Below are 26,036 nucleotides of genomic sequence, written 5' to 3' on the forward strand. Positions count from 1 at the left end.
CTGATACTGACTACTCGATGTCCGCAATATTGAGCAATATTGCCGAATGTGATCGCTCCTTGAGGTTTAAACCTTTCTCGCCTAACGAAGTGGAGTCCATACTTCGCATACACATTGCTCCAAAAAACAGCACTGATATTTATGAAATTTCAGCCAGCATTCTTCAGTACGTGGGCCCAGCGTTGTCCTATGTACTTACAGAGTTATATAATACCTGTATTCGTCAAGCTGTAATACCAGTAAGTCTCAAAAAGGTAAAAGTCACTCCGCTATACAAAGGAAAAGGCTCCAAAGCGGCCCTAAACTCGTACCGCCCCATATCGCTGGTACCCGCCATCAGTAAATTATTAGAAGTCGGGCTTAACAATAGACTTTTATCATTCTGGATACCACAATCTACCTTGTCAGATAGACAATTCGCATACCGTCACGGGCGCTCGACTACCGACCTGGTACGCGAGGTGGTGTGGGACGTGTTGAGCGCGCGAGAGGCCGCGCTGCAGGTAGCCGTGGTGTGCTGCGACCTCTCGCGCGCGTTCGATACCGCCGACCACCGACTTATCGCGCGCAAACTAGGGCACTATGGTGTTCGTGGGCCGGCACTAGCATTACTTATGTCTTTTATGTCCGATAGATGCCAAGTGGTCGTGGGTGATGGCGGTCGCGCTCGGTCGGAGGAAATGAAATGCCTACTCGGGGTACCTCAAGGCTCGTGCCTCTCGAATACCCTATTCAGTATTCTCCTCAACGACCTCCCGCAGGTCATAAAGGGTCCCAACATTTATATGTATGCTGATGACGTGACAGCTGTCGTCACAGGCGCATCCCACGAACAATTGGAAACAAACGTCAATAGTACCCTTCACCAACTGAGCCAATGGTTTAACGCGAACGGGTTAGCCCTCAACAAAAGTAAGACTTTCTGGATGAAGTTTAGGCTTAACGGTCACGTGACCCAACCATCGACGGTGTGCGCCGGTGATGACGCTGTCCAGCAGGTAGCCGAAACAAAACTTTTGGGTTTCACTATAGACAGCGGGCTACGGTGGGACGCACACATCGACCAGCTGTGCGCCAAGCTGGGGAGCGCGTGCTACGCGCTGAAGCGCCTCGCTAGTACTGCGACCAGAGATGTTGTCAGGAGCTGCTACTTTGCTACAGTACACGCGTATATCACGTACGGTACCGAACTTTGGGCTACAGCAGCAGACTGGCATAGGGTATTTGTACTCCAAAAGCGAGCCGTTCGGGCGATAGCAGGTGTCCCTGACGATGTCTCTGCTCGCGAGTACTTTCGACAGTTTAGCATACTAACACTTCCATCTTTACTAATCCAAAATGTGGCAATATTTACGTACAATAATAGCAAAGAGTTTGCAACTAAATCAGCAAACACAAAATATAGTCTGCGTAGCAATAAAAACGCGGGCCAGCTTGCCCCCGTGCCCCACAAGCTCGCGAAATCCAAACGGTCAGTCTATGTCCTCGGCCCTCTAATATACAGCAAGATACCGGACAGTATCAGGGATGCACCTTCCTCACATGTATTTAAAAGCAAACTTAAAAAATGGCTCCTACAGGCGCAATTTTATGATGTAAATGAATTATTAAACAATAAATAAATGTATGAAATATATGTACAAAATGTAATATCTAAATTAATGTTGATGTTATTTATACACTAATAACGATATGTTAGTTATAAGTGTTATAACTATATAATGCTTTAAATGTAAATTTATAAACCTGACTTGTAACGATGTTACTAATAAATATTTTCTTTTCTTTTCTTTTCTTTTCTTTTCTATTAACGGGATCAGACACAGAGGAGGAATTGCGTTATATTAAAGAGTCGGTTGAGCGTGCGCTGGCAGCTGGTTGTTTTCCCTTGCGCAAATATCGCACAAATTTACCGTCAATTTTGCATGACTCACAAAACGATAGTGTAGGTGAAAATAAAGGTAGCTTGATCATTAGCTCGTCGTCGCACACGCTAGGAGTGGGCTGGGACTCTGAGGCAGATGTCATTCATTTTCCTACTCAATACTCTGCCAAGGACGGCCACCCTACGAAACGTTCAATTTTATCGGACTCGTGTAAAATATTTGATCCCCTAGGCCTCTTGTGTTTGCTGACGATTATACCTAAAGTTTTAATTCAAAAATTATGGATTGAAAAAATCGACTGGGATGTTCCCGTGCCGAGTTACATAAACGAGTCTTGGCAGGACTTTGTTAACGGGTTAGCGTCTTTAACTTCGCTCCAAATACCTCGTAATGTACTTTGCGACTCGCCGACGCATATCGAGATGCACGTCTTTTGTGATGCAAGCTCAGTTGCATACGCGGCCTGTATTTATTTAAAGTCCACTAATGAGAAGGGCGATGTTGTAGTCAGGTTGCTGTGCGCCAAGGCCAAGGTCGCGCCGGTCCAGGCTACGACTATTCCGCGATTGGAATTATGCGCTTGCCTTCTAGGCGCGCAGCTCGCGTCAGCTGTTTCTAAGACGTTGCGCTGCCAGATTGCGCAGAAATTTTATTGGACTGACTCGTCAATTGTAATCGCATGGCTTAAAACTAATCAAACCAAATTAAAAACGTTTGTTGCCAATCGCGTAGCTCATATTTTAGAACTCACCGATGCCAGTGAGTTTCGTCACGTTCCAACCGCGTTAAATCCGGCTGACTACCCATCTAGAGGGGTCGAAGCGCGTCGCTTACCTGATTTGCACATGTGGTGGACCGGGCCATCTTTCTTATACGAACCACAAAATAACTGGCCTCAGTTTTCCGCAAACTCGGAACTCGATTTACCCGAGCTAAAGGTTAACGTCGCGATTACTGACGATTCGCAAAAAACCAATGTTATTGATTTCGATCGATATTCGAAACTTACACATTTACAACGTGCGGTAGCTTATATGCTTAGGTTTGCGCATAACTGCCGCCCTTCATCCAATAAAACTACGGGTGTACTACAACCTGAGGAGCTCGAGGTTTCGTTTAAAAAACTGGTCGCTTTGTCACAACAGGCTAGTTTCCCCCTTGAATTGAATTTGTTGCGTGACAAGCAACCTCTAGGCCCTAAAAGCCCTATTTTATCATTGAACCCATTTTACGATGAAGACGACAAGCTTCTCAGAGTTGGTGGACGTCTGTCCTCGTCGTTTTATCCATTTGACAAACGCCACCCAATGCTGTTACACTCTAAACATAGATTGACTAGATTGCTGTTTCAAAAGGAACACATCCGTCTCCTGCACGCTCCTCCTCAGCTGCTTCTAGCCGCCGTTCGCGAGACGGTATGGCCCGTATCGGGGCGCACGCTTGCGCGCACCGTATCGCAACAATGCGTCACCTGTCGCCGCGCAGCTGGCAACACTTCTGCTCCTTTGATGGGCGCTCTGCCTTCTCAGCGCGTAACGCCTGATTTTCCTTTCCTTAGTGTCGGCGTAGACTTCGCCGGTCCCTTTATGATTACGGACAGGCATGGCAGAGGTTGCAAAATAACAAAGTGCTATTTAGCTATATTTGTTTGTTTCCGGTACAAATGTTTGCATTTAGAGGCAGTAAGCACGCTGTCGACGGATTCGTTCATACTTTCACTGCGACGTTTTATCTCTCGTAGAGGGCGACCTCGCGAAATATTCTGCGATAATGGACGTAATTTTGTAGGAGCGGCCAAGGAAATTAGCGATTATCTTACTTCAAACTCAGACACGGTTTGCAATTTTGCAGCAAATGAGGGAATACAATTTAAATTCCAACCGGCATATGCTCCTCACTTTGGTGGTTTGTGGGAAGCAGGAGTCAAATCGGCAAAATTTCACCTCAATCGTATATTAGGTAACGCTCATTTAACCTATGAAGAATTGGCAACTCTCTTTAGTCAGGTAGAATCTATCCTTAACAGTCGTCCTTTATGTCCTTTGTCGTCTTCACCAAACGATTTCCAACCCTTAACCCCAGGTCACTTCATCATCGGCCGCGCGCTCACTTCGTTGCCGTCGCCCCACCTCGCGGATATAAACCCAAACCGTTTAGATAGGTTTCAGAGGCTCGAGGCATTAAGACAGCAATTCTGGCGGCGCTGGCAATTGGAATACGTCTGCGAGCTCCAACAACGGACGAAGTGGCGTGTTCCAGGACGAGATCTTCAACTGGGTGACCTGGTCCTCATCAAGGAAGAGAATACTCCTCCCCTACACTGGCGGCTTGGACGAATCGCCAAATTGTTTCCTGGCGCCGACGGGATTTCGCGAGTGGCCGAAGTTGCCACAGTAACGGGCACTTATAAACGAGGTGTGAAGTACCTCTGCCCACTGCTGGACGACACTCATGAAGCCTTGAAGGCTGACGCCTCCAAGGGCCCCCAGGATGTTGCGGCTCCTACCAACGAAGGGGAAGCGGGGACCGTACACCACTCAACCAGTTGGCCCATCAGCCGCGCCCCCCGCCGTCTCTATAGACGCCTAGCGAGCCATTAGGCTCTGAGATACACGCTCATGTGCGCGTCACACACGCAAAATATATTTTTCCATACAATTTAATCTTAAGTACCTCTGTAGAACAGAATTAGAAGCTTTTTTAAGTATCTGCGATTTTTATTTAATACTCAAGACATCCAAGCTTGAACAGATATTACACCAATTACTTTATGGTGAAGTAAAATATCATGAGTCATGAGGAAGACGGAGTAGCCACAATAAGCTATATTTTTGTCCTCTGGGTTAGATGGCAGTGAAACAGGGAGAGATAGTGAAGAATGCGGCAAAATAAGCATTTATTGTGTTGTTAGTAGTTAGTAGACTAGTTTTTTTTTCTAAAAATGAAAATTGACGCAACGGCGAGCTCATAGCCCCCTATGAGCCAGTCTGTTAGGTGCAGGCTTAAGGGCTAATCTCGGGGGAAGCGGAGCGTCGGCGACTAGCTGGTTGCATCTGCATATCAACCTCTTCTCACTTTTACCTCAGGTCCTTTGATTAATAAATTAAGGTAAAATTCGTAAGAACTAGTGCCTGTGCCATATTCTAAATTGGACGCTATGCCTAATTAGTTGATATAAATTAAATAATAAAATAATTATTTATTTAATTAAATTTATAACAACGCAACGTGGGGTTATTCATGTTGATATTTAATGGCTTATATAAGACAGCGGTCGTATATTGCCTCAGAAATTTGGATTTTGTCAGTTTGAATGAACAGCAAACTGGAGACATTGAGATTAATTTTAAACTTATTATTTTAGGTGTTCGTAAGAAATAAGGTATTGAACATTGACGGAAAATCGCGAAAACCCGGCCAGGTGCGTCGGACCACGCAAAATGGAGGAGGATTCCATACACTTACTTCTTCTACCATGTATCCATATGCCAAAATAGCAACAAAAAAGCCGAACAAAAATACCGTTTCTTCGCAGCACTAGATTTCAGTCCTTTTTTTAGAAAAGTAATATGTTTAGGTACATAATATATATGTAAGTAATTTTTGTTATAATGTGAAACTTATATGTTGTGTTACGAGACTTACGAGTAGCTAACTTTAACAGCCTAACAGATCCCAATAAGGCCTAGTTTACCCTCTGGGTTGGAAGGTCAGATGGCAGTTGCTTTCGGAAAAACTAGTGCCTACGCCAATTCTTGGGATTAATTGTCAAGCGAACCATAGGTTCTCATGATCCGTGGCAAAATCGGGATAACGCGAGGAAGAATAACTTTGTCACAATAAAGAATATTTGGCCAAATATAAATCCGTATTTTATTACTCTTATTTGACCTACCTACTCGTATTGAGTCGTATTTTGCCGCCTAGTAGCCTCGAATTGGTTGTTGTATGTGGCTTTCCATAAATTAAGGGTCCTTATGCTTCAATAAGGACGTTTTCATCTGAAGTTGCAATAGAAATTGGAAAGCCACATTTTTACAAGCTTTTAGTTAGTTTCATCTGTCCCGGTTCCAATCAAATCATGCAAATTAAATTTGACCCACTTCCCGGGTGTTCAAAGCTGAAGCGGAAGCTGAAAATTTACATAAGTACATAATATGTAATATGGGCATAGAAGGTAGCATCCTATAGAAGCGGTCTACGCGTGCCTCCGTGAGGGACAAAACATACGCAATGCGACGCTATGATAGGTAGAATTTATTTGTTATGGTGGGCAACAAATAAATTCGACCAATCATCCATGCTAATTTACGGTGAGGAATAAAAAAAAATGTGAGACTGTGACAATGACAAACAATAATAGCGCTTTCGCTGCTACTCCTACTGAAAGATACATAAGTCTATCCCGTTCTTTCAGTTATCCCCACCACTCATGCCCAATCAGTTTAATACTAGATTCATGAATATGGGTGACAATACAATATTTTTATGGTACCATCGAGCTGATCTGATGGTGATGATACAGACAGTAGTCTTTTAAGTCTTTTTAACTTTGTGATAAAACAACGCAACTTAATTGTATTTGAAAATATTTAAAGAAAAATACAGTCAGAAATTCGAAATTTTGTTATCTAACCTCTCAATCACTCTTGCATATTCGAGCGATAAAGAGGCAAATAGCTGAGTTTCGATTTTCGCACTTCCCGGTAGGCCCCTTTGTAAACAAACCGCCTTGATGTATCAATGTCAAATTTTTAATTGTCTGTGAAAACTTGTCAAAAAAAAGTTTAAAGAAAAGGCAAAGAGTAGTATAATATATATAGCGCTGGCGGTACACCGAGAAATTCAGTAAAATGCTGCAAATGATGTTAAAGGTATGAAAATCGGTACGAACATTTGAAACAATTTGACCTGAAGCACCAACAAATAAAAAAAACGAGAGGAGTTATGACGTCATCTTTTTTTTTATGGAATTTAAAAAAATATTGTACCTATCGTGTGTGGTATTAAACGAAAGGGCTTTCTGAGCCGATTCCAAAAATATATCACATCATTACATTTCAGTATTTTTTTTTAAATAATACAATAAATAATTTTCAAAACATACCAAGTTTGGGTTTCTCCAGATACAATACCGTTAAAAAATGTTTTGTAAAATATACCTCAAATTTTATACTTAATATCCTCATATCTAATCCTAATAAAGCAATTTTGAAATTATTTACATTTAGGTTTTTTTTTTTTTTTTCAGTTTTACAAAGTGTGATTATGAATCTCTCAATTAAATATTTAAAAAGAAAGCATAAAATTAATATATAACGTTTTTTTCAGAAAGTCGCTTATATCTCGGAATCTATAAGTCGTAGTAAAAATTGTCTATGTAAGAATTAAGAAAGAATTAACTGAAAAAACTCACCTTTAACGCCCCCCCTCTCCCGAGTTCTCCACCCCCACTCATTAGAACTTTTTCTTACTTAAAGCTTAGATATTACCAAAGGAACATGCAGTAGTATTTTATGCAACCGTTGTTTAAGAGAGGTCAAAAAAGGCGAGTGGCGTGAGTAAGTAAATTTAATAAAGACGCCACGAGTATTTTTTGAAAGTTAAACAACGTTGCATACAATACTTTTTCTACGACCAAGCGCTTACTTTGAAATGCAATGAAATAATAATAAAAATGGATGATGATGATTGTTTCATGTCCTAATGTGATAGGTTGTTCAGTGGGTGGGACTTTTAAGGGGAACGAAAATTTTATTACTTTTGCGCTACGACGCACGGTTTAGGAGATACAGCCCTGTAAATATTTCTCTTCCTTTTTTTCTTTTTTTGTTTTTTAAATCTTACTTAGGGATTTCTTAAAGGGGAACGAAAATTTGATTATTTTTGCTCTACGACGCACGGTTTGGGAGATACAGCCCTATAAAGATGAAAAAAAAAAATCGTACCAGTAACCAAAACATGTCTATGGTTCACTCGTCTGTCAGAAATGACAATTAAAATTAGGTTGGCAACAATGTATTCCATACAATATTTTTTAAGTGGTGATTACACGAAGTATCGTAAAAGTGCCAAAAAGATACTGCTAACTATAAGATAAGAACTATAGGGGGTTTAAAGGTGTGTGCACGACCCTTTAAATGACAAATAAGAGTACGGGAGTAGAAAAACCAAGTTTCAATACTCTTATTTTACCCGAATGACATTATTACTCGTATTTATTCATTCGGACATAATATTCGGACATTATATTCAGCAGGGCTATTATTACACTTTGTAAAATTGAAAAATTAAAAAAAAAATTAAATGTAAATAATTTCAAAATTGCTTTATTAGGGTTAGATATGAGGATATTACGGATAATTTGAGGTATATTTTACAAAAAAAAATTAACGGTATTGTATCTGGAGAAGCCCAAACTTGGTATGTTTTGAAAACTATTTTTATTATAATTTAAACAAAATGACTGAAATGTAACGATGTGATATATTTTTAGCATTGGCTCAGAAAGCCCTTTCGTTGAATACCACACACGATAGGTTTCTTATTTTTTTTTTTCATACAAAAGAAACATAACGTCATAACTCCTCTCGTTTTTTTTTATTTGTTGGCGCTTCGGGTCAAATTGTTTCAAATGTCCTAAAGATCAATCGTACCGATTTTCAGACCTTTAACACCATTTGCAGCATTTTACTGATTTTCGCGGTGTACCGCCAGCGCTAGAAGTCGGCAGCAAAGAGTAGTGTAATATATAGGACAGTCGGCAGTCAACGTTTGTTCCTAATAAATATAACATTGATGAATAAAGACGGTTTCCTTCCGCGAAACCAATTTCGTTATGTGCCACCATTAAATTTCCCTCGGATATGCAAGAGTGATAGAGAAGCAAATACCTATCGCAATTTCCCCCATTCCCCTTTGGATGGTTCTTGTTTGAGTTATAATAATGTCATTGTATGGAGGACTCAACCTTTCCGTTGCATTTTTAAAGTGTTTTTATATCGACATGACACTGGCTAAATGCCAAAAAAAAACCGCTGTCATAGTAACGAAAATAATAAACACGTCAATCGAAATAAACAACGTAATATACAAGAAAAACTGGAAAAATAGTATATGATAAATATGTAAAACATCATTAATTATCGAATTAAAATTACATACAACATTGTGTAAAAAAATTTAGGCAAATTATACAGCCCGATTATACGGGTTACATCTTGAAAAAAAAATGATTATCTTGGAAAGAAGAGTAAATATACATAGGTGAACACAATGGTGAACAAAGGTATAGTAAAATAGGTAGGTAAATAATTCAGGGTTTGCTTGTCTGGTCCACGCATGCTGTACCTACCACGACCACGGCACGGCCGTCTCCTGCTAACTTTTCGCTATAATATTAAAATCATAGGTATTAGACCTATGATTTTACTATTATAGCGAACAAATATTTCATGTTCATGATCTCGAATTTAAGACTTTAGCTTAGATTTATGGCGTGCGGCCTAGCGCGCGTTGCCTCTATGAGGAGCTGTCAAAGCGCTTTATATCTGTATGCTTCTGATGATGCGGATCAGCATTGTTATCCAGCGGGGCAAGCGGTCAGCCTGCAGCCTTTCTGGGCACCCTACCGCACTTGGTAGGTCACTACCACGATTTAGGGCAAATAATTTATTTATAAGTTTTTAATAATATATATCTTATACCTTTAAACGAGCAATTCTTGTATATTTATTTATTTATTTATATATATTTCGGGGATCTCGGGAACGACTCTAACGATTTAGATGAAATTTGCTATATGGGGGTTTTCGGGGGCGCAAAATCGATCTAGCTAGGTTTTATATCTGGGAAAACGCGCATTTTTGAGTTTTTATATGTTTTCGAGCAAAGCTGGGAAGACATTAAGTTTTTAATTTAAGTGTTTTTATCATGTTTCATATTTAAACTTACAGATGTGGACCACCAGCGTGGTTTTCTTATTTCCTGTTACCAACCTGAAACACCATACCTACTTGAATATCAGAAAATAATCTATAGTGAAGAAAATTAAATAAAGTTTAATGCTTAAAAACTTTAATGTTTTATTAAAATTAAACGAAAAAAAATGTGTAAACTGAAATATAGCTGGTCAACCAAATCTTGTCAGTCAAAAAAGGCGCGAAATTTAAATTTTCTATGGGACGATATCCCTTCGCGCCTACAACTACATTTTTCAAATTTGCCGCCTTTTTCTACTGTCAAGTTCTGGTTGACCAAGTATAGATCTAATTTTTTTATTTGTAGTTGAATAACATATATGTATTTAATTTCCTTTAATTAAAAATCATCTCTGTGTAGATACATATTAAACAATAGGTACTTTTAGGTCTTGGTAAGTAATATAGCCAAATACAGTAGGTCTTATGACTATATTACTTACCAGTATTTGGCTACATTACTTACCAAGACCGGAGCCTGACCTGTCAGTCACCAACTATTTTGATGCTCTTTGTAGGTAGCATCAAAATAGTTGGTGACACAAAGTTACCAAGTTACTAAGGTAGGTACCTATATAGTAGGTAGTAGTAGTGCAATATTTAGTCAAAATATTTTGACTAATTTAGATTATTTTTATGCCAAAAAGGTAATACAAGCTATAGCTGGTCAAGCAGATCTTGTCAGTAGAAAAGGCGGCAAATTTGAAAAATGTAGGCGCGAAGCTTGGAGGATACAACTAAACGGAGTAGCCATTAACAGGCTTTCCCCTCTGTCGAAAATAGGCGGCCAACGGTCATACACAATGTATGGACTGACGTTTATCTGATATGGCTATTTTTACGTTACGCATACATTTGACGTTCCCCTCCCCCGCAAAAATCGGCAGACTGTTTTGTACAGAAAATTACAGACATGGCGTCTCCGTTTGATTATATCCTCCAAGGCGCGAAGGGATATCGTCCCATAGAAAATTTGAATTTCGCGCCTTTTTTACTGTCAAGATCTGCTTGACCAGCTATATTCATGTTCCACTTAGAAATAAAATACGGACTTTTCTGAATATATGGTTTACGAAATGTGTTAAGGTACAACTTGTGGTTTGTTAACGTGGATTAGAAATAGGCAGCTTGAGTTGAGAGAGGTGATGAGTAAATTCTTTAATTTTTTTTACAATTTTGAGCGTTTATAAGAGAATGTGTGGAGCAAGCATTATTTGACGTGTAGGTGTGGGTTCAACAAAAAGATCGCTTGTCAATAAGGCATTCTTGCTGTTAAAATTCAATTATTAATAGCCTTTATCGACCATCAGCAATGTAGTCCCTTTTTGATTGATGGAAATTGTCACGTAAGTTCCACTACTCGCCGCCGCATCGCCTACAGCGCATTCGTTGGTCTATCGCTCACAAGATGTCATTAATTCATGTAAACTTACGTACTGAAAAAAAAAAAGTTTTACTCTTTGCTATAAATTACCCTTTCGCACGTCAAAAACTCCAAGATGGTGCCGAAGGTCATAGAGAACCAAGTCTACCTTTGGAATCATTACTTGTCAAAATTTGACATTAGCAATCCACAGTTAGGTGACAACCAAACCAAACCATTATAAACCTTAAAGTAATAATAAAACAAAGTTGTTTTTTGTTAAATTATTGTTTGTACCAAATGAACTTCAGCACTTGATGAACTTCAAATGAACTTCAGCTGTTGAATTTCAAATGACGCGAAATCTGACAGTTGTACATGTCGAATAAGGGCCCTGGTTATTCCATTTCCTAAGATATTTAAGGGGGACAGGAGATTTGAGTGATTTGAGCCATAAAATATTGCACACCGTATGCAAAAAAATCATGTGTATGTCTAAAGAATATTTCGTTCGACAAAAAATCATCAACAGATTATAGTTAAAGAAGCTCCCATAACTGAAATGAATCAGTCGATTAGGTAGGGTGTTTAAAAATATATATATACCCCTCTCTCCTTTCTTCTTCCTTCAATAAGGTTAATAAGTAGGTATCTAACATGATCTTTATAAATCTACTGTCAATTCAAACACGAAGAAGTAGTCCATTCTGTGATTAGTTTACATTCATTTAATCTTAGGTAACTTTTTTCCGAGTTTGAGACGGAAGAAAATATTTCACTAGACTAGACTAAGAGAAGTAAATTTCTGATATAATTTGTCTATTTCGACATATCTATTGTTCATAGGGTCAAGAAACCAATCGCGTAGATTGTAGCCCCGCCGTGGGCCAGTTATCACTTACATAAGCTCGGTGCAGTGCGTCTGTTATCACTGTTATCAGCAAATCACTCGAATCACATCCCACCTAACTAGAATATTGTGATCTCCAATCGCGCATAACTGGTTTGAATTTCGAGTTTTACCTACACTAGGCATGAGTCCGTAGTTGAGATAAAGTTTTTGTAAATTAAATCAGGCGGCCTAGTTGCGCGAGCGCATTGCATTATTCTCTTCGATTACAATCACCAGTATATTTTTGCCTTCGAAAAAGGCCAAAGTGTATGCAAGTGAGGTCCATGTTTATACTGGTTTGTCAGAAGCTTAGTGGTTGATACGAGTAGAGAAGAACAGCACAGGAAGCCGCTAAATGCTGCGGCCGCGCCGTGTTTAGCTTGTAATTAAAATGAGTTCAACTCGGATTTGACTCATCTCTGCTCTGATCATTACAAAACCTTTGATTTCGGAGTTTGTACTTTGTAATTGAAAGATTTTTTTATTGAATGCAGAAGTGCATATGCATATGGAGTTATTTCTAGTTAGATATGAATTGATACAAAAGATATAACGCAAAAACATAAGTTTAACTGAAGAAATAAGAAAGAAAGAAAGAAAATACATTTATTTACGTCAAACCAAACCAGTAGATTACGTTATTACCTACAGCAATATTATTAAATGCATTGAGTAGGTACGCCTTAAACATTTGAGTTGAGCGAGAGCAAGAGGGTGGTTTTTCAATTAGTCGAAAACAATGCATTGAGAAGATTAGTGTAGAATGAATACAGCCCTACAATTCCTACATTCAATATTACCTATTGTTTTTTTGTCGTTCATCGAGAGCCGAAAAAAACTTTCATTCAATCAAGTGGTTATGTTTTGTTGTTATTAGCACAGCTAAACAGTTGAGTTTATAATATAAAGCTAAAAAGTGGAGGTTATATTAAAGTCTTTTGTATTCAATTTGTCGTAACATAAAAATGTGGAAATATACGCAATAAGCCTACATCACATTTAACCTTTTGACCGCCGGACCTAGTCCGCAAAGACGCTCACTCACACGCCAGAGCAAATTTTAAGTAAACAACTAATAAAAAGTTTAGGGATTGCAAATAGTGATATCGATATTTACAATTTATGGTAAAAATCTTCTCAATTTGCCTTTGTTCATATCCAACTTTAATTTATTTCGAAAATGCCAAAAATTAACATATTTTTTACACACGACAATGTTAAAAATAAAGGTCTTTATCATTAAAAACAACCACTAAACAATATCGATTCATGACGTAATATCACCGCACTAGGCTGTACAAGAAGTCGTTTATACAAGACAACGGCGCGCATGGACTGTCCGCAGTGCAGACCGACAAGGACTGTTTCCGCGCGGATTAAGTAATAATAGTCTCTAGGTCAACGGCGTAAGCGCTTGTCGGTACGTAAACTTTATAAGCGTAACGTTAGAGCCGCGCATCGTGTGTCGATAATATAAATGTAAGTACCGGAACTGCATTGGGGAAAATTGCACGTGGGTTAATTGAATTGTCAATGAGTGAAGAACAATAATATTGGAAAAGGGTGGGGATCGGAAATGTTCGGGAATGCATGTTTCATATTCGACATGTTCCTTAGATGAGCTTCTCAGTTCCCGTATTACATCCTCCCTACCATGACAACTTTTCGTCAATTTCAAATATATAACATTCTCATAGTTAGGCGACACTGACTATATAGTCCTAGCGTCCGCCTGTACCATTCTTGTGCGAAGCGGTCACTGCAGGGTATCACTCCCCACTACACTATCATCTTAAAATGAATCTTTTGTTCTGCAATTATTTGCAAACTATTTTTATTTATTTGTGGTTTATACCACAAGGACAGATTTACTTGTCTGACTCTACTATCAACAGCTGAAGAAGCTCCCTGAACTTCAGCTATAGTTAATGCCTGTCTCTCTCGTCTCGTTTTACGTATTCTAGTTACTAGTTACCACCAAATGGCATTTAACAAGTGTTCAAATGCTTAAATAAAACCAGATTTGCGATTTGATATTTATTTTGAATATTTTCATATCGAGTTAACATTCCCATCCCTAGCTGTCTTGTATACAAGACAACGGCGACGAGGAACAAGAAAAGCGTTGAAATCTGGAGCAATTTTTTTGAGAGCCTTATTATAAAAGAATGGATTTCTATAGCTGCAATAAATGCAATTTTTTTTAAACAAGGATCTAAAACATGAACATGAGTGTAAAAAAAATTATAATTGATATTTTTTCCACATTTACCGAGTGGTTGAATTTTTGTCTTGTATACAAGACAGCGGCGCCAGTGTATCGTTCTATCGTTGTCTTGTATACATGCCAACGGCGGTCAAAGGGTTAATTATGCTTGATACACTATATTGTGTACCAGCAGCCATTATTTAATCAATAAATCGTCGTTATTTTATTAGAACTTCCCTCACAGTTAAGTAATCCAATTCCAAGCAACTTTACAACCAGCTAACTTCACGCCCCTCTAATAACAAATAGCTACCATTCTTAACTCGGTCCCTCTGACAATTTGTCGGATTTTTCACAATTTGAAGCGGTCCACGAAATAAATGAGAGTGATGTCTTCCCGGGCCGCGGGCCCGAGTTGTTCACAAAGTTCATTGAGAGCGTTTGAGACAAACCAGTAGGATTTCCGATTTTGGTTGCCTTAAGATTGGATTTAAATTTTTTGAAGCATGCATTTTCATGGCATTTATAAGTTTTTTTCTGTGTGAGCTATATTATACAATGTTCGTCTTAACACTTTTTTAACGAACAGCTAATCCCCTGGCTTGCCTGATGAAATGTGATGACTAAGTCAAACATGCAGGTAGCTAACGGGTTGGGTAAAAGCCTATTCACATTGAAAAGTCCTCGTATTAGGAAATACAGAATGTAACGCAAAAGCAACATATAACTTAAGAATGTAATCGTTCCGTACGCCACGTACCCAAACTTATTGCCTATAGATTTTGAGATCAAGTTAAACCAGTGAAGCGCTTGAAACCAAATCTTTTGTGAATTCAAGAAGCCAGGAGATAGTATTTTCTTTGCCCACCGACCGCTGGCGAGCGTTCGCTTCAGCCAACCAGTATAGGTGTGATATCCGACAACTAAATTGTTGTTGTGGTTATTTACACTGGTCTGATAGGAACGTTCCCCTGAGTTTGGTGTAAGACGGGAACAAAGGCCAGGACGCCGTCCCACTCGTCACTTGGCACATTAATCTCGTGCAACGGCCCGTCCGTCTGTCACTGCCAGTAATCTAATACGACACGCCGGTTTTTTGTCCCCATATTACTTGCACTTAGTGGATATACGCCTTAAAACGGTCCTTAATCAGTCACCAGATGATGCTGTCTTCAAGAATCAACGTGCTGGAGTTACAACGGAATCGTTCATTTTAAGATGTCAGAATTATGTAATAGTATCTTTATGTAAATCAACTTACATGTAGTATGCGGTTCATAAACTTATTAAGATAATGGTAGTGAATTTAAGCAATATTTTTTTTTTGTTTTTATATCATAATTAAAAGTTTTAATTATGATATAAAAATGATTATGATTAGTATGATACGAAATACAAATAAAATAAAATAAACTTTCTTACAATATTTGCTGTAATTTTGTGTTTCGGTGTTCGTGTAAACTGTAAATAATTGTTCAAAACCAAACGTAAACTACGAACTACGACCACATTTGTTCTCCTAGCAAATTATGTACCCATAGGATTTCCTTCCATGCCAACTCCTGTTTCTTAAGTTATGTTAAGATTACCAGTTCGCCGGACGGTATCAGCCTGTCAGTTATTCGGAACTGACACCTTTTGCGTTTAACTGACAGGCTGATATCGTTCGGCGAACTGGTAATCTATGGGCCCCTTTAGAGCGTGCGCTGGGTAGGTAAGTATGCGGTGTGAAATTTGAGGAGGATGTATGTCGAAAACTGGCATGGTCACAGTTTTTTATATCATATTTAATGTTAGTAAGTGATTTAAGATTTCACTTACCACAAATTTGTCGTTGGAAGCGCTCCTGGCAGGCCTCGCACGCGCTGGCGCGGCTGCGCCAGCAGTCGCCAGTGCAAGCAGCATCGCCATCACGGAGATAGCGCGCGCGCGCACCCTCATTGTGTTCCAGACTTTCGACCACTCCAGTGAACATTTCCATTTCAAATTAGCGGCCCACACTGTATTACCATATAAGCCGCTTACCCTTTTAACAGATATCGACTCGCTGTGTACGTCTTCATTTTTAAGCATATCGTATAGATTCCTTTCTGTACATGACTCTCGCCTTAAGTTATTTTGGCATTTGCATTTAGGCGTTATACATCTATCTAAATCAATCAGTCCGTTTTCTAAATTATCAATGGAATGATTTTCGTTTTTACTTTCTATGCTAGTGTCCATCGCATTGTTGGAAGGCTTTGATGTAACAGGCTCCATATTTGGTGAGACGGGATCAAGGGTTTCGGGCGTGCGTTCGGAATTTTGATGAGTGGGACATCGGCCTTGCGCGGCGGGCGACATGGCGGGAGCGGCTGTCAGCTGAGCGTGCTCGCGAACATGCTCGCGAACAAGCGCGATGCGCCGGAGCACGTTATCTGCATTCAGGAAGCATACCGTGTGCTAGATTAATTTCTCTGTACGGGATGCAGGCGTTATCGGCTACGTGGGTGGCGCGGCACTGTTTGTACGCGTTGTGTATTCTTGTATGCACAAGATATCAGTGATTTCTGCAACAAACCAAAGACATTGATTTATTCTATCTGATAAGTTAAGAACATATTTTCATATTTTTTGCTGTAGGTTATATATATACCTACTGCGTTATCACTTCAAGCCAAAGATACTTTGCAAAGTAGATTACGTTGGTAAGTATAACAAGCGTGTGTGCTTTCGTAAATGCACTTAATATTCTTGTAAACAATAGTAGAGTATTTTATTCCGACATACATATAAGGATAAATTAAAGAACTTAAACTCAGTGAAACGTAAACAAACCATACCATATTCCAGATGACAAGGACAATTATACACGCAGTTTAATCCATTTAATGGATAATTAGTCACACTCGTTCGGAGATTCCCACACCGCATCCCGCTAGACTAATAAACTAGAGTTCAATTCCCGGAGAAAGTATTTGTGAAGTTTCACACTAAATATAAAGAGTATCTGGAATGTGTCTGGAATACCTACTTTTTATCGGGAGTTATTTAGGTTCCGAGTTCGATTCTCCCTTGCGTTGCTAGTTTTGGACAACGATGAAAGTCACATTCAAAAACACATGGTCCATAAATATTTTTTGTAAATGTTAATTGTTATCTTTTCAGGCACTATAACACTTTATTTTTGGCGTCATGCAGTGGCAATTAGAATTTTAATCTAAAATAACGGGAATTGTTTCAAAGGAAAACAATATACATATAGGTATCTCTGTTTGGCCCTATGGTTGACTGGTAGAGAATGCCATTTGGCATTAAGTCCGCCATTTGTACATTGTTGTATATATTTTGTGCAATAAAGTTTAAATAAATAAATATACTTATTATAGAGCTGAACTTATGAACTCCTGTTAGGCGTAAACGCGCAACCACATAACGTTTTGGGTGCAATTAAAATGTCTCAAGGAGAAATGTACCAGATTTAGATCTTATACCTTATTTTTGTATATTTATTCATATAGGTACCTATATATATATCGGGATCTCGGAAACGGCTCTAACGATTTCGTTGATATTTGCTATATGGGGGCTTTCGGGGGCGAAAAACCGATGTATGATGTACGGCCTAGGTCTTATCTCTGGGAAAACGCGCATTTCTGAGTTTTTATATGTTTTCTGAGCAAAGCTCGGTCTCCCAGATATTTATAAATAACATGGTAACTCGAAAGTACAGCACAATACAAAAATTTACATAAAACGGTTTCATATGTGTTCAGTTATGCAAATGCACAAAAAAACAATGAACGGGACCAAACGTTGCGATTACGAAATAAGATAGATAACCTACATTTTAACTATAGAAGTAAAATATTTAGGCATGCCCATATTTATCCCTAACATAACAGTGCACGTAGTTATGCAAGGCTTGTTAAAAGATTTTTTGTTTTCCTAAATATCATTATTACTGCAATTGAAGAAATCCAAGCACCACTATCATGAATTGAACCAAACTTACTACTAACTAACTTAGTCAATTGTTATAAACATTCCTAGAAATACTTAACGTTAACAGAAAATTGGAATAGGAAAATTATATAGGTAGGTACATATTTATATAGAAGTTTAGATAGGTAAAAACGCTCGGTCAATTGATCAAATGTACATAAAACAAAACTGTTTTTTAACGTAAGCAATCCAACATTAGTGTAAGTATTGACTTACACGTTAACGTGTTATCTTTATCGTAAGTGTTATTTTAATGAACTCTAACCCTAAGGAATAGTTTGAAAAATATACGGGAACGCAATAAAAACTCCCACTTGAATTACACCATGTTCTTAAACGGTTTAAAAAACAAGTACTTATTCTCAAGAGAGAGATAATGTGACCGTCCTTAAACAGCAACGCCTACAAAAGGATCCCTAACTTACAAGTATGTACATAGTCCGTGACATATCTTATATGTGACGTTATCTATAAAAAAGGACCTTATTGTCGATGGCGGTTACGCCATTATTAACGATGCTCCGATATAAATACAATGCCGCGCGACGCTGTGCGACGTAAGCGCCATCGACAATAAGGTCCCTTTTCATAGATAATGCCCCATATTAACAATGAAAACAGGACATCAGTTGACAAGCAAAAAGTCCAGGCGACGGCAAAATATTACTTCGAAGAGAAACAGTGCGTATTAGATAACAGCACAATATTGTAAATACTAAGTTATGGTCACTGATAACCCAAAGTACGTACACATACATCTTACTTTATAATAATCATGCTCATCTATTTTTATCCCAAAGCATATTAATAAATGTTTACCTACACGGTGCTAGTTATATTTTTCTTTTAATAGGGATAAAATAAACCTAGATCTAGAGACTAGAATTCATGTTTTCACAGATCTTTCGGATCTTTATTATGATATTGACGTTGTGACATGGCCGTGACACTATCATCATACTTATCATGAAGTCGTTCTTTAATTTATTTGTGTAGGTTAGGTACTGCATGCCTGATGCATTGAAAAAAAGAAAATAATGAATGACCACTTCTGCATACAAACATACTCTCTTATAATAATAACGGAGGAACATAGCTGTGGTTAATACACTTAATACACATCGAATTGTATAAAAATATTTTTTATAATGTTAATATCCGGAACCCAGAGAGGCAAACGCGGAAACGAAAAGGCGGTTTCGCATGAAATATCGCTTTGGTCTTAATATAAGACATCTAAAGTCTTATCTGTTTAGTGTGTCTAATAAAATAATTAAAAACAATATTCCTGCACACGGCCCACGACGGCGTATGACTAACATGACTTATAACGATTGTTAATATGTAACACGTAATCGATAACCTTTAGTAACTTTCAGTGTCACGGAAATGAACCTCCCAAGTGATAACTGCAGCTTATCTAGGTTACTGTCCATTTCATTGCGGGAAGCAGATGCAGGCTCTACAAATAGCGCTCTTTTATCTAGATTACTGTCCATTTAATTGTGGGTAGCAGATGCAGGCTCTACAAATAGCGCTCTTTTTATCTAGGTACTGTCCATTTCATTGTGGGAAGCAAATGCAGGCTCTACAAATAAGTAGCGCTCTTTTTTATCTAGGTTACTGTCCATTTAATTGTGGGAAGCAGATGCAGGCTCTACAAATAGCGCTCTTTTTATCTAGGTACTGTCCATTTCATTGTGGGAAGCAGATGCAGGCTCTACAAATAGCGCTCTTTTTATCTAGGTTACTGTCCATTTCATTGTGGGAAGCAGATGCAGGCTCTACAAATAGCGCTCTTTTTGTAACATAAACAAGATCGAATCTAAAGACCAGAGACAAAATCAATAGAAGAGACTGTTAATATCCTTACAAATAATTATAATGTTAATGTTGTTGTTTCAGACAAAAGACATCTTCATCATCAGATTGTCGGTTGTTAAATTATGTCGATTAATTATTTATAGATTAATAGATGGCACTAACAGCGCTGGTGGCCTAGCGGTAAAAGCGTGCGACTTGCAATCCGGAGGTCGCGGGTTCGAAACCCGACTCGTACCAATGAGTACGGAACTTATGTACGAAATATCATTTGATATTTACCAGTCGCTTTTCGGTGAAGGAAAACATCGTCAGGAAACCGGACTAATCCCAATACGGGCCTAGTTTACCCTCTGGGTTGGAAGGTCAGATGGCAGTCGCTTCGTAAAAACTAGTGCCCACGCCAATTACTGGGATTAGTTGCCAAGCGGACCCCAGGCTCTCATGAGCCGTGGCAAAAATGCCGGGACAACGCGAGGAAGATGATGATGAGATGGCAGTAGCACTTAACCAACCGACATTCAGTACCATTTTGGTTGAAAACGGCACATAATATCTTACAGCTTCTGCTTCAGAGTTTTACATACCTAATAAACTGAAAACTCACTAGTATGACGCCAGCGGTCTGCCTACTTACTAAAACAATGGTGAATTAGGCAGCTTCACCAGTCTTTATAATTTACTGTCTCTCATCAAATCTATCTAAAGACCAAATTCGCCGCTTTGAATTGAGCATTTACAAGTGGTCTAAATAGAACTTGGTATTAATGATCACGGGCCTGTGTAATTATAATTAGAGCCACCATATGACCGGGAGCGTCCGCAAATAACTCATAATTCACTTAATATGTGACGTTATCTATGAAAAGGGACCTTATTGTCGATGGCGCTTACGCCGCACGGCGTCGCGCGGCATTGTATTTATATCGGAGCATCGTTAATAATGGCGTAACCGCCATCGACAATAAGGTCCCTTTTCATAGATAATGCCCCATATGAGCAAAGAAAAAGGGTCAGTTAGGAAATTAGTAAAGACATCAACTAGATCAGTGTTTTTCAAACTGTGAAGCCTCTACCAGCTGTAAGGCAATACATAAGCGAAATATTTTGTTCATACAAAGGGGGTGGCGTCATGAAAAAGATTGAAAAACACTGAACTAGACTTGTAAAGCAAAAGGCTTGTAAAAATAATAAAATAAAATACTTCACAGAAAGTTATTGCCCGCAACATAGGTACTTAGGGGCTATTCAAATTGGGGGGGGGGTCTGGACACCGGATGATGGTAGCATGACGTAGGAGGAAACGTGGTCATTCGAAGCATGACTTTTGGATGATTTTAGAGGGGGGGGTCAAAAATCGTCAAAAATAAATGGACAGCCCCTTACTGCAAATTTGGCTGTTGTATGTTCGCAAATATGGCTGCGTCATCGTCACTTTCGTTTGCGATATTAATGAGAAATACCAATAGGTATTTAGAAAAATAGGTGAGTCCATGTGCCTTGCAACTTGCAGCAATGAATAACTTAGTTTACGATTTACGCTATGCACTATTAAGTAGTGCATAACTTTGACTAAATATTGGTTCGTTTTATAACGCTCTAGGGCGTTTTTTTTGTTGTTGTCCCAAACACTTTTTTTTTCAAATTTGGGATTTTTTGTTATTTCTACTCAGAATCACGAGCTCTTTCTATCCTAAATAGGAGAAAAAAAGTGTCCCAAAATTTCCATACATTTTTCGATCTTTCCATTACGCGACCACCATACAAAGTCTATGAAAAATGGTGACGGAATGGAAATAAAAACCTTAGGACACTTTTTTCTGCTATTAGGATAGAAAGAGCTCGTGAATCTGAGTAGAAATAACATAAAAAAACCCAAATTTGAAAAAAAAAAGTGTTTTGGACAACAACAAAAAAAAACGCCCTCTACTGACCCATTTTCATGTGATAAGACATGATTGCTATACACTGACAGTCGATCACCTCGGACGACAGCGTGTACGCGCTCTAATCCACCCGCGCATTTCTAAATAATACCTATTACATTACTACTTATGTGGATAAAAACCGTCGAGATTTGAGTGGATATTGTGTTGCGTCGTAGCGTATGGGGACTAGTCCCTTGCATAGTGTACGCATAATAAGATTAACATATCTACATAAATATATTAAAAGCAAAACTTTGTAATTTTTGCAATATAACCACTACGGGTCTACTACTTACTAGATTAATAAATACATAGAAAACATTTAGGACTATGAATAAAATAATTCTGGCGTAATAGCCAACATGCCAATCGTTTACGCTCCGTAGCGAACGAAACGCAACTGTCACTGTCGCACAATATCGAAGTGATAGAGAGACACAAAGCATTTCGTTGTAGTAGCGCAAGCATTTGTCACCTTGATTAGGCGCCCTGATCACGACACGAATATTTGCCCTTTCCGGGATTCGAACCTCTGACGACCAGCTTAGTAGACAGGGTCACTACCTACAAAGTAGGCCACAGCGGCGTTCAATAATATAATAGAGTCCATTTTTAATTGTCATTATACAATATTCCATTAAATAGGCTACTCAAAAATATATTATCATCACTTAAGTAATCAGAGCCCTAGTATTTTGGATCATGTTAATAGGGTAAATATTTTGGCAGCCGACTCTACATCTTTTCATAATGAAGTTTAAAAGTAAATAAACCTTCATCCAACTATTTTGGTAATTAAACAAGTTAACATTGCATTAACATTGAGTGTAGGGTAATCAACTTTAAGTACTTCAACAAACCTTTTTACTTTAATCGCATTCCAACAGTAAGTAAAGCATCGCAGACAAGCGTAAATTACACCAACAAGAACTGTCTGCATACTTACACTATCTTAATTCGCAATCCGCTACGAATTCGCACCAAAGAAAATCATGAAAACAAAACAAGTCTCCCTTCAGAGCTTCCTGCGACAGAGCGGGACAACACGAAACTGAAAGCACTGCTCTACAAACAACTTTTCAGAATTCACACAGTGTCCTAACTTCAACTGAAATGTTCTTAGCGGCTAATTCGGTTCCGAACTACGAAAGAAATAACAGTACAATTGGAAATGACACTGGCACTTAAGAAGTTGAGTTTATGTTAAGAAAAAAAAATGTTTTAAGTGAGAGTTTCGTGAATGAAAATAAACAGATGAGCGTCGCCCGCCCGACAGACGCGCGTTCGGCAACCGCGCTCTAACTACTAAACTTCGGGTGAACGGAACGGAACGTAGGAACAGTGGACTTTTAGTGCATGCGCCGGCTGGGTGCGTGTGCGTGCGTCTGTGTGTAGCCGTGCGGTGGTGTGCGTGCTGCTTGGCGCTTTGTGGGTTATTATTGTCCACGCACAATGAAGTGTGTATACAAGGATGTTGTACAAGAAACAATTTCTTTTGATTAAGGTTAGGGTGAAAGTAAATACATAAACAAAAATAAATAAAAATATATTCCCATGCAACTTATAGAGTAATATTTATGTCACTACTTTTGAACTAATTATAGGGTATCTATCCATTATGTAATTTTTAACTTTTCTAGTATTTATATGTTTTTATAATATGAATAATAGGTTGGTTGGGTTCACGTTGGGTTATTACCACTTGTTGCCAGTGGTAACTACTGGGATTTTTTTCCCCACCTTTTACCACTGGTAACTACTGAGAAGAAAAATTCCCAATAACATCATTTCAATTAACCCCAACGTCCTTTCGCTAACAACTCTTCAGTATGTGATACCATATTTGAAAAGAGATGCAGCACAAAAGTACCTATGTGGGTTAATACAGCCATGGCTGGCGTTATATTTTGCTAAATATTTTTAGGTGTATTTAAACCATTGATAAACAATATTTTTTTTTTGGAGTAAAAAATATTCATAACAAGACGAACGGAACTTAATATTAACCGGTAAAGTAAGTACATCCGCAGCAAACTGCCGGCCTACCTATATAGTTCCCGTCCAGAGTTTGCAGGGGGCATTGTTCGAGATGAATTAGTAGGGAGCACATTAATGAGTATATTGAACGCTCAAATGCATACAATTAAGTATCCGGAAAGAAACAAAAGGCTCAGCCCCTTCACATTGAGTACCGATTTCTTTGATAAATCACTACTAGTTTGTGGACAATAGACGCTATTATGGTTAGAGTATGTGTGTAAATAGTGTCAGATACCTGTCTGAGGAATAATAACATTGTGTTACATGAATTAGAATGCAATAATAAATACAATAAATCTAATTTAAAAGTCGGCACAAAGGGTTTAATTATGTAAGCCTGGAGCAAAAATGCATATTCATTGAATACCTACTCAATAAATAGTTTTTAAAGATAGACGAAGCGTATTGGTTTGTTGGGACTTGGGACGAAGCATATTGCAGTTTCATTTATGGTGAGTTGCAATGCACCTGAAGAAGCCTGCGTTGCGGATGTCTTACATATACAGTTTTTGTTTTGGTTATTCAATAAAATAATATATTTTTATCATAAATTTAAAGATACCTATTTCTAAAAAATGAAAAATAGAAATTGTCATTTTGAATCAATCCTTCTACAAGGTAAAAGTAATAAAAAACAAAAACGAGTGTTGTCTGCCTTCCTCATTTATCTGGCTACATAAAGAAGCCGAAATCCCTCGGAGCCGTACGTCTAGACTGGCAGTGCTAACTGCACTCGCCGCCTAAACCTAATCTCGTGATCTTCACAAGCAATACGTTTTTGGCAGTGAAATATTGTTTCAGCATCTTCTTTCAACAAGCTTCTTTTATACAAATGTATTATTTAATTTGCGGTCTTGTTTCTAAATTTGCAAGGACTAAAAGTTTGTCAACCCCTTACTTCATATCAGATTAAGCTGAGCAATTAGGTACAGTCGCCATCAGATAGGTTTATCGAAGTGGAAGTGGCCGAGGTGCTCACAATAAATTATTATCTATAGCTGGTCAACCAAATCTTGTCAGTAAAAAAAGGCGCGAAATTCAAATTTTCTATGGGACGATATCCCTTCGCGCCTACATTTTTCAAATTTGCCGCTTTTTTCTACTGTCAAGATCTGGTTGACCAAGTATATCTATCTATAGATCACAAATATCTGATATTTTTGAGTAATAGCTAGTGTGTGTTCAGATATTTTTAAGCACCTCGGCCGCTCCGATATATCTGATGGCGATGGCGACTGTTGGATGGAGCAGGAATCCGTATTGTACCTTCTTAAGGTATGAATTCCGAGAGATAAGACTACGTACCTTATCAATCGTATCATTGTAGGTAATCTGTTCTGAACATAAAATCAAAAAATACTTTAAAATAATAATAATAATTCAGCCTTTATACGTCCCACTGCTGGGCACAGGCCTCATCTCATGTGCGAGAGGGCTTGGGCTATAGTCCCCACGCTAGCCCAATAAAAAAAAATACATTTTTAATATTATTAGTAAGATACCAACTTGGAGGATACAACTAAACGGAGTAGCCATTAACAGGCTTTCCCCTCTGTCGAAAATAGGCGGCCAACGGTCATACACAATGTATGGACTGACGTTTATCTGACATGGCTATTTTTACGTTACGCATACATTTGACGTTCCCCTCCCCCGCAAAAATCGGCAGACTGTTTTGTACAGAAAATTACAGACATGGCGTCTCCGTTTGATTATATCCTCCAAGGATACCAATGATTAATTTCCTGGTATATGATAATAAAGGCAGGAAATATCAATAATCTTCCAATACTGTATCATAACTAATAAAGTAGGTAATCGCATAATCAAACACGTTTATCAAAATATATGTCATAATTTCATGAATACCGGAAAATAACTCATTTGCGATTCTTTGTATTTGATGACGGAGCGGCAAAATAATTCGTCCGTGA

General features: G+C 38.4%; 2 protein-coding genes across 2 annotated transcripts in view; one reads left to right on the forward strand and one right to left on the reverse strand.

Annotated features, from left to right (window-relative positions):
* Window positions 1–23,369, reverse strand: part of LOC134653032 (matrix metalloproteinase-2) — a 234,367-nt gene extending 210,998 nt beyond the window's left edge. The window contains exons 1-2 of the mRNA XM_063508313.1: window positions 23,009–23,369; window positions 16,151–16,878 (exon numbers count right to left, since the gene is read on the reverse strand). Of these exons, the coding sequence (XP_063364383.1) occupies window positions 16,151–16,672 (522 nt within the window). The 5' untranslated portion in view covers window positions 16,673–16,878; window positions 23,009–23,369. The remainder of the gene's footprint in view (window positions 1–16,150; window positions 16,879–23,008) is intronic.
* On the forward strand, window positions 2,772–4,486 carry LOC134652655 (uncharacterized). Its single transcript, XM_063507818.1, has one exon. The coding sequence runs from the start codon at window positions 2,921–2,923 to the stop codon at window positions 4,484–4,486; it is 1,566 nt and encodes a 521-aa protein (XP_063363888.1). The 5' UTR covers window positions 2,772–2,920.
* Window positions 23,370–26,036: the final 2,667 nt, after the last annotated feature.

This window comes from Cydia amplana, chromosome 12 (genome assembly GCF_948474715.1).
Source record: "Cydia amplana chromosome 12, ilCydAmpl1.1, whole genome shotgun sequence".
NCBI lineage: Eukaryota > Metazoa > Arthropoda > Insecta > Lepidoptera > Tortricidae > Cydia > Cydia amplana.

What these genes read in the sequence shown, in the direction of transcription:
- LOC134652655 (XM_063507818.1), top strand. Translation starts at nt 2,921, where the DNA reads ATGCTTAGGTTTGCGCATAACTGCCGCCCTTCATCCAATAAAACTACG.